General features: G+C 39.2%; 1 protein-coding gene across 4 annotated transcripts in view; it reads right to left on the minus strand.

The window, feature by feature from the left end:
• The window catches only part of GIT2 (GIT ArfGAP 2), a 134115-nt gene that overhangs the window by 10029 nt on the left and 108911 nt on the right, over window positions 1–15175 (minus strand). For 3 of the 4 annotated variants that reach the window (XM_089684104.1, XM_089684103.1, XM_089684105.1), the window contains one exon: window positions 948–1011. In XM_089684104.1, the coding sequence (XP_089540230.1) occupies window positions 948–1011 (64 nt within the window). Of the gene's footprint in view, window positions 1–947; window positions 1012–11344; window positions 11471–15175 lie in introns of all 4 variants that reach the window. The other variant, XM_089684106.1, reaches the window with a different exon arrangement.

Here is a 15175-nt window from a genome sequence, read left to right on the forward strand (position 1 = left end):
CAACTCCTCTCTTCTCACAGTCCGCCCTGAAGACCGGAACGGCGCGGGAACACGGCGAGAGGAACGCGCGGAGCAAAGGTAAGTGAATTGACACAATATGGGGAATGAATTACTATAGGGGGGATGAATTACTATATGGGGGATGAATTACTATGGGGGATGAATTACTATATGGGGGATTAATTACTATGGGGGATGAATTACTATATGGGGGATGAATTACTATATGGGGGATGAATTACTATATGGGGGATGAATTACTATGGGGGATGAATTACTATATGGGGGATGAATTACTATATGGGGGATGAATTACTATGGGGGATGAATTACTATATAGGGGATGTATTTTCAGTTTTAAAAATGTGGCTCTCAAAATAAATTTCAATCGTGGTTTTGGCGAGATTTGGCTCAGTTGAAAAAAAAGGTTGCCCACCACTGCTCTAGAGAGTGTGACTAGAGTGACAGATGAGGCCACTCCATACATCCTATATGTCCAACTCCAAGGACTGGTTCCAAGCGGCATCGGCTCCCTTAACTTACTCTAGTTATTGGAATAGCTTTGGTACACTGCTCCATTCCCGGCGGGATGACTTCTCTTTGTCATATCCAGGATTTAGAGCGGTGCCATCAAGCTTGAATCATGGTGTATAAATATAAACATTTAATACAGGATGAGTTGGTGTTTGCAGTGCTGTCTATAAAGCCCATCATTAGATATCTATTGCTGTGCTCCTGCAGACGGTAGATCTATGGGGTCTCTAAAGATCTTGGCAACGAAGACATAAAATCAAACAAATATGTGGAGTACACACCTTTGTTCTCTGTTTTTTTGCAAATATAGTGCAGACACCTTTGGTCTAAATGTTAGCTATCCCTTAAATCACTAGCATTACCCTTTGTATAAAAAGGTAATAGCTAAACATCTCATATATTGAAAAACTTACCTTTGGAAACAGAGCTGCCATTTCTGTCACTGCAATGTGTATTCTTTCTGAACATGGTATATAGCTGCAGGAGGAAAACAAAAACAAAAATATGAAATCTAGATACCTCCACTGACAAATGTCACTACAATACTTTAAAAAATCAACCTCTTTTGGAAACGTAAATTTAAGTTCTTCCATATTAAAGTGCTTCCCTCAAACTTCAAAGGTGAAGTGGAAATTATGACTTGACAGCACCTTGTCTACAAACTGCCAGCTATCTCACTTCTTTTACAAAATATATAGAGGACAGAAGAGATCTTGAGAAAAGATGTTTAAATTGCACAAATAAATGTGGCACTAACATTAAGCATATACATTCTTCATGTGAAAGTCTAGACAGGAGCAGACACAACAAGGTGCCTGCTTATACCTTCACTAGAGTGTATCTACATAAAACCTGCGACACCTCAATTTTACATACACTATGTTGCCGAAATTATTGGGACACCCCTTTAAATCATTGGATTCAGGTGTTCCAATTATCTCCATGGCCACAGGTGTATAAAATCAAGCACCTAGGTATGGACACTGCTTCTACAAACATTTGTGAAAGAATGGGTCGCTGTCAGGAGCTCAGTGAATTCAAGCGTGGTACTGTGATAGGTTGCCACCTGTGGAATAAGTCCATCCATGATATTTCCTTGCTACTAAATATTCCGCAGTCAACTGTTAGAGTATTATAACAAAGTGGAAGCCACGCGGAACAGCAGCAACTCAGCCATGAAGTGGTAAGGCCACGTAAAATGACAAAGCGGGGTCAGCGCATGCTGAGGCGCACAGTGCACAGAAGTCGCCAACTGTCTGTTTGGAGTAACCAATCACGCTTCTCTGTTTGGCAATCCGATGGACGTGTCTGGGTTCGGTGGTTGCCAGGAGAATGGTACTTATCTGAGTGCAATTTGCCAAGGGCAAAGTTTGGTGGAGGGGGGATTATGGTGTGGAGTTCTTTTTTCAGGAGTTGGGCTTGCCCCTTACTTCCAGTGAAGGGAACTCTTAAGGCATCAGCATACCAAGACATTTTGGACAATTTCATGCTCCCAACTTTGTGGGAACAGTTAGGGGATGGCCCCTTCCTGTTTCAACATGACTGCGCTCCAGTGCACAAAGCAAGGTCCATAAAGACACGAATGGGGTGGAGGAACTTGACTGGCCTGCAGAGAGTCCTGACCTCAAACCGGTAGAACACCTTTGGGATGAATTAGAGCGGAGACTGCAAGCCAGACCTTCTGGTCCGACATCAGTGCCTGACCTCACAAATGCGCTTCTGGAAGAATGGTCAAACATTCCCATTGACACGCTCCTAAACCTTGTGGACAGCCTTCCCAGAAGAGGTGAAACTGTTATAGCAGCAAAGGGTGGGCCAACTCAATATTGAACCCTACAGACTAAGACTGGGATGCCATTAAAGTTCATGTGCGTAAAGGCAGGTGTCCCAATACTTTTGGAAATACAGTGTATGTATGAACTAGCAAAAATGTGCTAAACAACCAAAATATACTATAACCCAAAATATGTCTCAATAAATATATATTGGTGAACAAATCAGTGGCTAAAAATGTATACCTATAAAATAGCGTCCCGCAGTCTCAAACAAATGAACAAAGGTCATCCACAGGTGAATAAATGCTGATTGCAAATCGAACATGATCACTCCTGTGCTCCAACACCAAACACAGCCTCTTACTAGAGATATCAGACCTCTAACATAAAGGTCATAAATGCTATCTAGGGAATTGTCAGATCAACCCCCTCTGGCTGGCATTACAACCCCTCAAAACATCATAAATGGGGAATGGAGAAAGGAAAAAGGACAGACTCCTAGGGTTTGATTTACCAAAACTGGAGAGTGCAAAATCTGGTGCAGCTTCTGCTTAAGTTGCACCAGATTTTGCACTCTAGTTTTAGTAAATCAACCCTATAACGTCATACTTCATAGTGTCATACAGTTGCACAGTTTTATTATAAAAGGCACCAATGGGTATCCACGAGAAACAATACGAATTCATAATTTTAAAAATATTAATATATTTGCTATTTTAGGACATTTTATAGGAATGCATTTTTTATTTACAGATTTGTTCACCAGTATACATTTGACACATTCCACTAATGTAATAGATAGAAAACTGGCTAAAAGATCGGATTCAGAGAGTAGTGGTTAATCATTCATACCCTGAATGGTCTAGGGTTGTTAATGGTGTACCCCAAGGTTCAGTGTTGGGACTCTTACTTTTTAATATATTTATAAACCATATAGGGTCTGGGATTCTAAATACAGTTTCAGTCTTTGCAGATGACACCAAGCTGTGCAGTGGAATAACGTCCTTACAGGATGTATCCAACTTACAAGCCGACCTCAATGCTCTGTTCAATTGCGCAACTATGTGGCAAATGAAGTTTAATGTTAATAAATGTAAGGTTATGCACTTGGGGGCTAAGAATATGCATGCATCATACATACTGGGGGGGTACAACTGGGGGAATCAATGGTGGAGAAGGATCTGAGAGTTCTGGCAGATCACAAGCTTAATAATGGCATGCAATGCCAAGCTGCGGTTTCTAAAGCGAGCAAAATCCTCTCTTGTATTAAAAGAGGTATAGACTCCAGAGAGAGAGATATCATTTACCCCTGTACAGATCATTAGTAAGACCTCATCTGGAATATGCAGTTCAGTTTTTGGCACCAATTCACAAAAAGAACATTGGGGAACTGGAGAAAGTACAGAGAAGGGCAACTACACTGATAAGAGGCATGGAGGACATCAGCTATGAGGAAAGATTAGAGGATCTGAATTTATTCTCTCGAGAAGAGGAGATTAAGAGGGGATATGATCAACATGTATAATACATAAGGGGGGATATGATCAACATGTATAATACATAAGGGGGGATATGATCGCCATGTATAATACATAAGGGGGATATGATCTCCATGTATAATACATAAAGGAGATATGATCAACATGTATAAATACATCAGTGGTTCATATAGTGAACTCAGTGTAGAGTTATTCACCCTGAGGTCATCACAGAGGACAAGGGGGCACTCTTTACGTCAGAAGGAAAATAAATTTAATCTCCATATACGGAAATGTTTCTTCACAGTAAGAGCTGTGAAAATGTGGAACAGACTCCCTCAAGAGTTGGTTCTGGAAAGCTCAGTGGATTGCTTTCAAAAAGGCCTGGATTCTTTCTTGGATATACAGAATATAACTGGTTAGTAACATTTATAGGTAAAGTTGATCCAGGGAACATCCAATTGTCTCTCGGGGGATCAGGAAGGAATTTTTGTCCCGTAAGGAAGCAAACTGGATCATGCTTTGCTGGGTTTTTTGCCTTGCTCTAGATCAACTGTGGGTGTAGGATTATAACTTTTTTTTTATGGTTGAACTTGATGCACTTTTGTCTTTTTTCAGCCGGAATAACTATGTAACACTATATATTGAGTTATGGTATATATTGGTTGTTCCTTGTATTTCTGTTGGTTCATATACAGGTATACTTAAAGGAAACACATAGCAAGTCATCTTGAGGTTTCTGCTCCAAGGTAGGTCTGGTATATCTGTACTTATGACAGGGATATGTACATGAATACATTGATAACCAATTTTTTTTTTTTACAGCTGTAAAGAACACAGGTGATTTTCCTACACTTAAAATAAAAGTATGTGTTAACTGTGGCAGTAGGAAACCAAAAATCTGGATTTCAGGCCTTCTCAAATACATCTTACAGATATTATATAACAAATACATTTATTTACCCTATTCCATGCAATTATCTGAAAGGTGCAGGAATGTGAGCACAATACACAAAACAATTAGTAAAATATAAATATAATCTGTAACCTATATACAAGCTAAGGAAGAACAAGTATGCAATAAACTTTTATTAGACTTAAAGCACTGCACGCAGATGTTAATCACACATAGCCTAAGCGCCCTTAACATGTAGCACTCCAGATTGTTTACAGGTTGAAACTCCACAGTGAACTGCGCCTTGATTTTCTCAAACCTGCTGTTCCTGAAGATACAGCTACCCTAATGAAGGCCATATAAGCGGTGGTTTTTCATTACTTTGTTGAGCTAGACGTTAAAGTGTTACTAAACCCACAACAGTAAAATCAGCCTGTATATGCAGTAAAGCATGCTTGTTATACTCACTGTGGGACCTAAGGGGTTAAATCCTCTGCACTGTGTAAAAAGGTTGTTTGATCCTGACTTCTCTGCCCCTCTTCTTGTTCAATGTCCACGCAGATAAGACTGAACCCGTAGCCCTTCTGCACATGCTCAGTTTGGTGTGTATTGCTAGAGTTTTTTTTTTTTTCTTAGGAGAATGCATGTGATCAGCACAGGGCCAATCAGCAGTGTCCAGACAGAGGACAGGTGTTCTACATCCTCCTAGAGCAAAAAGAAAACTCCTCCTACAAGCTTTAACCAGTGCTCAGCTGAAGTCACAAGACTGCTCTAACTGTTGATGAGAAAAGGTATTTAGCAGTTTATATTTACTAAAATAATTGCAATTCCATGTTCTCTGTACTGTCAGAGACCAGATATAGTTAATAGTAACACTTTGAAAACATTGTGTGATAATAAACCAAAGAAAATTTTGCCTGCATCAATTTGAACGCTTTCACTGACAAAAGCAGACCAGGAGCCATTGACTCTTGCTTTGAAAAAGGATGTGTTGTTAATTGATTTAAATGGAAATGACACAAATAACACCATATTTGCTTCTAAAATCAAAATCATCCTGGAACAAATGATCTCCTGAGGAATCATTTCTACAATTGACTCTTTATCTTTGATTTGATATTATAAAATCGGTTGAAAAGGATCAAAGTAATGGGCAAAATGATATTTGCTAGATGACTATTTGATTGACATATGTATAACCATCTCCCCCCAGCATAAGATGGACTGGATTAATCGCTATCTGTACATCCAGCATTAGACAGACTAGATACCATAACCAAGTTGTAATTTTTGGAAAAAGACCATGCTTAGTTAAAGAAAAAAAAAAAGTTGGGTTTTACATATGCCATCTTACACTGTGTGCACAATTCTTAGGCAAGTTGTATTTTTGAGGATTATTTTCATTACTGAACTACAGTGCTCTTGGTCAATTCAAAATGTTAATAAACCTCAAACCTGAATATTTAAGAAAGTAAAAAGCAAGGTTTTGGCTTTCTTAGGAGAATATCTATGTGTGCACAATAATTGGACAAATATTAATGTGCAGAATTCTTATGCAACTAAATGGAAAACAAACATTTTCGCATCTCGTTTATTTTCATCTGTTAAAGCGGTAGTAAACTGTGACCTTTTCTTTGAAAAAAAACAAAAAACAAACAAACCCTGCAAGACAATGTCAAAATATGCTAGTGTGCATTACATGCTAGCACATTATGTGAAACTTTCTCTAAAATGGGTTTCCATCTTCACCTGGTCCTTCTTCCGGATTTGCGGACTATGGCTGAGCCACGATGACGTCACTCCCTCTCAGGGGAGAACTGACCATTTGGAAACTCGGGCAATACCCAAGGGCCCAGGGTCAGTAGGGGGCCCCATGAGATGCCCCTGGTATCTTTTTCATAGGCTTTTTTGAGTTTGGCCAAGGACACAGGGGCCCCATGATCCCCTATTGCCCAGGGGCCCCATGAGTTGTCAGTCTGCCCCTGCTCCCTCTCATGTGCATGGGAGTCACTTTCTACAGCACACAGCTCTGAAGGTATGGCATGGGCATGCGCTGGTCTTTTACAAGTAAATATCTCCTAAAAGGTGCACGTTTAGGAGATATTTACAGTACCTACAAGTAAGCCTTATTATAAACTTAACTGTAGATACAAACAACTCAAAATGTACAAATAAACATTTCTGACATTTAAAAAAAAAACAAAAACAATTATATATACACACACATATATATATATATATATATATATATATATATATATATATATATATATATATATCAGTGATCCTTCTTTTCAAAAAGGGTCATAAGCTTTCTATTCATGGAGTCTGTCAGTTTCTTGATCTGTTGACAATAGGGTTTAGGTCAGATGAGGAAAGGGTCCATGTCATTCTTCTTTTATCTTTTAAGGCCTTTGCTGGCTAGCCACACAGTGGAGTACTTCTATGCATGCAATGGAGCATTATCCTGGGTCCTGGGTTTAGTATCACTTTAATACAAAATGCAGTTTTTAAATTATTATTTCATTATCCACTTGCCCTCCTGAGGATGTACTCCCCTTCCTGACCAGGCCATTGTTTGCGTTATGGCGCTGTGTTACTTTAACTTTGACTGACAAATGCGCAGTCATGCAACGCTGCACCCTAATGAAATTGAGCTCTCTTTTCAGTGGTATTTGATCACCTGTGCATTTTTATTTTTTGCTCTATAAAAAATAAAAAAGATCGACCATTTTGAGGAAAAAAAAAACGATATTTTTTACTTTTTGCTCTAAAAAAACACTGACACTGTACTATTAGCACTGGGCAGGAAGGGGTTAACAGGAGGAGCAATCAAAGGGTTAATTGTGTGCAGGGAGTGTTTTACATAGGGGGCGGTGTGTGGGGGCTTCACTGTAATCACACTGCTCTGGATGGCTGTGCTGAGCACAACCATCCAGAGCACCGTACCCGAACTGACAGGGAGGACGACTGTTAGTAAACAAAGTAGTCCTCCCCGTCGGAGATCCTTGGTAATCACCAGGCGCCGGTGGCATCAACTGCAATCAAGCGTTTGCCATAAGTGGCAATGAGTCTTTCAAATCGCTGTGGAGGAATTTTGTCCCACTCTTCTTTGCAGAATTGTTTTAATTCAGCAATATTGGAGGGTTTGAGCATGAATTTAATGTCTCAGCATCTTAATCTCAATCCAGACTTTGACTAGGTCACTTTATAACCTTAATTTTTATTTTTTTGAGGCATTTAGAGGTGGACTTGCTGATGTGTTTTGTATCACTGTCCTGTTGCATAACCGAAGTGTGCTTGAGGTCACGAACTGATGGCCAAACATTCTCCTTAAGGATTTTCCGGCAGAGTCGTCCAAGCCCTGAAGCTGTAAAGCAGCACCAGACCATCACACTACCACCACGTTTGACTATTGGAGTTATGTTTTTTTTAGGAATGCTCTGTTTTGTTTACGCCAGATGTAACAGGACACATCTGGAAAATTAAGATGTGAGAGGAGCCTTTGTGTCCTTTTTGGTCAGCAGTGGCTTTTGCCTTAAAACTCTCCCATGGATGCCATTTTGGACCAGTCTCTTTCTTATTGTTGAATCATAAACACGGATCTTAACTGAGGCAAGTGAGGCCTGCAGTTATTTAGATGTTGTTCTGGGTTCTTTTATGACCTCCTGGATGAGTTGTAGTCGTGCAGGGATGCTGCGAGAATGAGAAATATGGAGGAACCACACTATTTTATGTATATTATCCTGAGCATGCCATCTCGGTATGAAGGTAACACTTTAACATTGTGATTGTGTAGAGAAATGAGGTTGTAGTTTGACCATATGGTATTGTCGGTATCAGGCTTGGGGATCACAGTCACGGTTCATGTCTCTGGCCTAAAAGAAGGTCCATCAAGAAGTGCGTTAACTGCATCGCCTAGGAGGGGGTCCAAGAATTTCTTATAATAGGTGGCTGGTAGACCGTCAGGGCCAGGGTGTTTGTTGGAGCTCACAGATTTTATCGCATAAGCTACCTCCTCAAAAGTTATAGGGCAATCAAGATGAGCTTTCTGGGAAGCTGTGATTGTAGGAAGAATGTGCTAGAACCCGATCGGCTTTTTGCTCTGAGTTGGTGTTCAATGAAGCATGTAGAGCTGAGAGATGGTGGTGAAACAGTTGTAGAACACCGAGAGGGTTACTCGTATAGGCCGTGCGCAAACGTTTAAGGTGGATGGGTTTCTTAATCTGAACAAGTTTATGATCTGCAAAGCCAGAAAACTATCAGGTTTGTTTGCTTTCACAAAGTATGGCGAAAGTAGCGAATCACATTCTCAGCCGACTCAAGTCTAGGACCGTTCTTCCCTCAGAGATTAGCTAAATGATGCCAGTGCAGTCAGGTCCAACACAAGAAGTGCACAAAATGAAAAAAGGTCATGGTACAGATTTATTCATCTACTTGGTGAGTGCAAGCACCAGTACTTCTTCAGCTATTACAAGCACAGGATGCACTGGATTTTTACATAGTACTACTTTCAAAAAAATCTGTACACAGGTATACACAGCACAAAGATGCCCCAAGCTATAAAATGAGCCAACTTAATCCATGAATCTGTAGCGCTACAAAAGCTATATCTTTTCAAGATAAAAGATCTTTTCATTCACAAAGCCATTATATGTCAATTTAGGGAGACCCTGTCACCAACCAAAAAAATAAACTGCAGTCAAAAGCACAAAAAAATCAAGCACTGTAAATGCTTACTTGCAGCAATTTTCCTTTTCACTGACTTCAAATTGGCTCTGAACTTGCTGGAAAATTGGACTATCTCAGAAAACTCCATTGCCTGGTAAAGCTATGTCCCCTTCTGGGATTGTCTAAATGCTGTATGTGCTGACCAAGCTCCTATGTAAACGGTCATGTAGTTGGTGGGAGCAGCGAAAGGGAATACTATAGAGTGTGTCACTTGACCAAGATGGTAGGACCCAGAAGTTTGGATGTCTACGCAAAGGAGGCTTTTGCAAATAAATGCCCACAACACATTGATTGGACATAGAATCCTACAGGTTTATTGTCAAAATGCAAAATGAATGGTTTGGCATCTTTAAAGCAAACATGTCACCAGAAAATAGCAAGTATGGCCATGTGTAGATTTTTTGAGGGATGTCATTCCTCTATAAAGGGGGCCAGTTATAGGAGCCCACAACGTAGACTCATTTTGGAATGTACAAGTCTTATTGCTTATCTTTGCTTCACTTTGTGAGCTTGACATGAGCCAAGCATGCAGTTAGTGAAGTGCTGTGACACCTGATACACCCAGTAGTGGCTGGCTTACCAAAATTACACACCAAGTAATAAAAGAAAAAGAAGGATGATGGCCTTGGAGCATGGCACCTTTAAAGTAACCTTAACACACTTGGTCCTCAGCAAAAAAGATACTAAATTTTTGTTATGATTAACTTAGATGTGGCCTATGTGTTTAATAACAGGTTTCATTTTCTTTCCAGTGAATTTTTGACATTAAAAATGATCAAAGTGATACAGGCAAATTTACTACTTGCTTTGAACTTCAGCTTTAGACATCTAAATTGATCACACAATTACAAAAAAAAACTAAACAAAGTCAATGTTGCATCAGTCAATACATGTTGCTAAATTTGGGTCATTCATTACCCATTTATAGCGAAGTTTAAAAGTGATAACAGAGTTAAAGGTCACCTTAGAAAACAAACTGCAAGAGGTAGAAAAGTAATGTAATAATACCTATATTTCCATACATAAAAAGACTAAAACCACAATAGTGAAATATGCTGTCTCAAGTGATATATTCATCATTGAAACAATTTGATGTGTACGCTAAGGGCTTCCAAAACAAAACTGAAACAGCTATGACTACATTTATAAACACTGTAGAAGGTTGCAGAAAGAAACAAATTAAGCTAGGCCTTTCAATACATTTTGAAAACTACGCTTGATAAGAGACAGATGGAAGGTAACTGCCCGCAATATTGTGAGGCCACAACAAATTCCTTTAGAGCACTTCTTGTGAAATAGCCCTACAATAATAATGTAAGGAATAGAAGTAAAAAACACTAGTGTAATAACTAGTAAATACTATTTTCTAAGTAGCTGACACAGTTTAGCAAGTACACTGAATGACTGCATGGCTACAGTGCCAACTTTTTTTGTCATATTATTTGTCTCAAAACCTAAACTTCTAATTCAGTGAGAAAAATTACTGATGCATAAAACCGTGTGAATGAAGGAAAGGCAGTGCACCAAACAATGTGTATGATGGAAACTCTCCATTAGTAAGTAGAAAGTATATATGAGCTAGTTAATAAAATTATCCACATGCACTACTTATTCAACAGAGCATGGCCAGTGGTAGAAGAAAATGATTCCAATACAATCTTTAGCTTTCTCACTGCTAATGTGGCAAATGTTGTAATGCTACTTTTACCAGTTGCTATTGCAGTGCTGCACCGATCAGTTGCTACCACATTAGCCAAGGTGAGCCACATGGTTTCACTATCATCTGAAAAACATATTTTGCTATATCAAGACTATATGGAAATAGGATCCTTCCACCAATGGACATAATAGCTTGCAGCAAAGATAAACAGGCAAAAACAAAGAAAAGAGAGGTCACTGTGCCTGGAAAACAGGGACAGAGGCCGGAGTACCAGGAGGTAGAGTCAGTCTGCTGGAGGCTCAGTGGCTGGAGTGGGGCTTTCTCTGCCCAAGGAACCAGTGTACTGAAACAGCCAAGGCTATGCCTCAGCCTACGCACACCTTCACGTTCAAAGGGCCTGAGTCACAGTGAGGGATGGACAAGAAACAAAACGTTAATATATAAAATGTTTAGTGAAATGCAGAGGGAAAAAAAACTACATTATATAGACATAAAATACAGGTCATTCCAGTAAAATTATAAGGCATGAATAAAAGAAAAAAAAAAAAACAAAGCAAAAAAAAAAAAACAAACAGTTCTAACATGTTTTAAATAAATGCATATTTCAGGGATACACCAACATGAGCCATGGTCTTATTCTCTTTGATTATTGTCTAATGCTTTAATCTAATCTTTCAAAGTTTAATAAATGTGCGGAGATAAATTCTGAGGAAAGTTATGAGACATCCTTCAGTAACAAATAAAAAAAAGTAAATTAACAAAAAAAAAAAAGACACTCAGGAACAAGCACATCTGTTGTCTGTTCTCTATAGAAAGCTCTTCCACCATCAGCTGTCAATAGGATATCTATGGGTTCTCCAGAACCCAGGCAGCAGATCAGTAATTTTTGGTGTTAATTTAGGGTGCCAAACTTTTCGATGCAGAGCATTTGGTGCATTGTCCTTCAGTACTAATTTTTCAGCATACTTTGGCTTGATAGCTAATTTTTGCAACAATGTTTAAAGAGCCAAATTTTTTCTTACTTGTTGGCAGTGCGGCGGAGGGTTCCAACACCTCTCAGGTTTTTATGCAGGATGTGTTTCCCTTGTTAGGACAGGATGTGATGAGAAGTCTCTTTAGTGAAAACACAGACTGCAAAACGCTTTTTCAGAAAAATGTGTCATGTGTTACTATTGTCTGTGTCTTCCTGTCCTGGCTATTATCCCCTCATTTCTTTTTCTGCTATCACAGGGACAGAAAGGGAGATCACAGACGGCAATGAAATCTGACTTTTTATTTTTTTTAACTTAGTTGGGTTTGAAGTTTATGTTTAGAATGAGGGCTTGTTCACACCATGTCTGTTGAGCTGCATTTTTTTGCATACCACTGCATATGTATGGTATGAACAGGGCACATTTGAATCAATGTTGTGCTCTGTTCACACCATAGATGTGCAGATGTGTAATAGTCTGTAGAAAAATGCAGCACAATGGACATGGTCTAAACAAGCCCCAATGGTTAGCTTCAAGGGTAAGTTCAGTGTTATTGATGCAGTGATATGATTCATGTTTTTACATATCTGAGCTTTCTTATTTTTGTTATTTCATCAAATATAGAGATTTACCATTAAAGGAATGTATCATTCATTCACCCTGCTTTATCAAATGTTCAGAGCTCTGCTTTCAACAGGTCAGCTGACGCCTAGACTTGCATTGCAAAAAACAGCAGTCAAGCACAATAAATGTGCTGCACTGCAAAGAATAAAAGCAAGTGTGACTATGGAACAAAAATGTCTGCCCTCATCCATCTATCATTACAAACTATACAGGGATTAAAATTTCAAGTCCTGAGCTACTAGCCAGGCCTTAAGAGTTACTCGCCACCAACAAACACACACAAACAGAGACACCTGTACACACACACACAGAAACATGTACACACACACATACAGACACATGTATACATACATAGGCAAGTACAGACACGCATATACACAGATACATGTACATACACACGCACAGACACATGTACATACACACAGACACATGTACGTACATACACACAAACACACATGTACATGCACACACAGAGACACATGTACATACACACACACATACATGTACATACACACAGACACGTACAGATGCACACATGTACATACACACAGACACATGTACATGCATACACACACGTACACACACACACCCCCATAAAAAGTTGCAGTACTTTGTTGTTCACTCACAGAGCCGGGTACTGCATTCTAGGGGGAGGCAGAGAGCACAGCACACACTCCTTCCTTTGCTTTCACTGCACTCAGCTATTGAGCAGTCTGCCGGCTCTCAGTGCCAAAGACAGATCCGGCCTGAGCTCCAAGCCTGCTCAGCAAGACGGCCCTGGGGGACACACTCGCCATTGGCGAGCGGAAATTTCAAGCCCTGAACTATATATACAAAAAAAAAGCATATATATATATATATATATATAAAACATTATATTGTATATGTGATGTATTTCAACATGTTTCTGGGAATTAACAAAGCTACGTGCACCTGAACTGTCTGAAGTGGCATGCGCCACATTAACAGAGCAGACAGACCTGTTTCAGGTTCATCTGCGCCAGTTTCTATTTCAAAGTTTATTTTTTTACTGAAATTGTGTGCTTAACGGTTGAGCTAATATCGAGTGACATAAAAAATTGGAGCTACTACGATTTTATTCTCCAGGGTGTCTGCTTACATAAAATATATGTTTTGGAGGTTTTAACTAATCTTCAGACTCAAAGTGATTTAAATATGTGCAAAAACCAAAACAGCTCTGGCTCTGTTGATGACAGGACCTTAGACTGATGGTGCGTAGGGGAGAAGAGGATCGAGTATGTAAATCTGTTTTAACAAATTCCCTACACCTAAACAAGCAATTAACCAGTGCAATGTGGGCACAATTTTCCACAGTTGGACTTTAACATTTAAAGATTAAAGAGTTTTCTAAAAATGTATTCTCTCATATAAGTTGATTAGAGACACTTCATGTGTAAAAAAAAAAGTGTAAGAATTTCCATACACATCTGTATTATGGAGCAAGTGTGCACCTTGTTCTTACCTTGTGACACAAATAAAACCTAGAGTTCCCTTACCTGAATTATACATCACTGACTCTTCTGTAACCATTTTGTATTGCTCTTGAACCCTATAGAGCTTAAAAGCTGAAGAGCAGAGGTATGTATCAAGTGACAATTTTATTTTTACCAGCCTGCTATGAACTATTATAATGAGCTACTACTACTGTGATCAATGATGTAGATTAGTCCCTTTTAAAAAGAACTGAAAATTGCTCAGTAAAAAACTTCAAATGCAGACCCATATCTAGCTGCCGATGGCACTTTTTCTTGACAAGCAATGGCTAGAGGAATGCAGAGGCTTGTTATTGCTTGGTCAGGAGGAAAGTGCTTAGAGCAGTCAAAGTGCTCATCCTTTCACAGCAGGATGGGAGGGTCAGACCTCACAGCCAGGTTTAAGCACATAACAACACAAGACAAAATTCTACAAATGTTTCTCATAGGGGACAAAACAAAAAAAATTATTATATATAAAGCCAAATCTTGAAAATAGTTTGAACATTCAGACCAACAGTTAGTTCTTGTAAGCTTTGTTTATGAAAATAAAGCTATTGTGTGGACAACAGAGCATGTTGTGGACCATACTTGAAGTCCTCTATAGTTACTAAGTTGACCACCACTGCTTTAGGCCTTTCTGTGCTTCAGCTGCCAGCCACTGCTGATTCTCAGGAGGTTCTGAACTATGATATTAGGACTGCAACTCTACATGAATTAGAACATAACAAATAGTTCATTTTTACCCTTGTTTGCTAAACTAATGACATCATGCTTGTGAAGCTTGTGGAAAATAAATAGAAAAAGTAAGTTCACATGCATCTTAAGACTGGAAATTTGGTACACAATTTGAATGCCAACCAGTTGCCCCTAACTGCCAGGTTACATGTGTATACAGCTAAGTGTGTGCTTCTGTATTTGCCAGGTATAGTGATGCCACGTTGATCTGAATGCTGCATGCAGTGTGCAGGCTTTACTAAGTCAAGTTTCATGGTGTAAAGTGTATTGTCAAAA

The sequence above is a fragment of the Staurois parvus genome, unplaced genomic scaffold, assembly GCF_062004578.1.
Source record: "Staurois parvus isolate SC_StPar_1 unplaced genomic scaffold, SC_StPar_1.0 ptg000336l, whole genome shotgun sequence".
NCBI lineage: Eukaryota > Metazoa > Chordata > Amphibia > Anura > Ranidae > Staurois > Staurois parvus.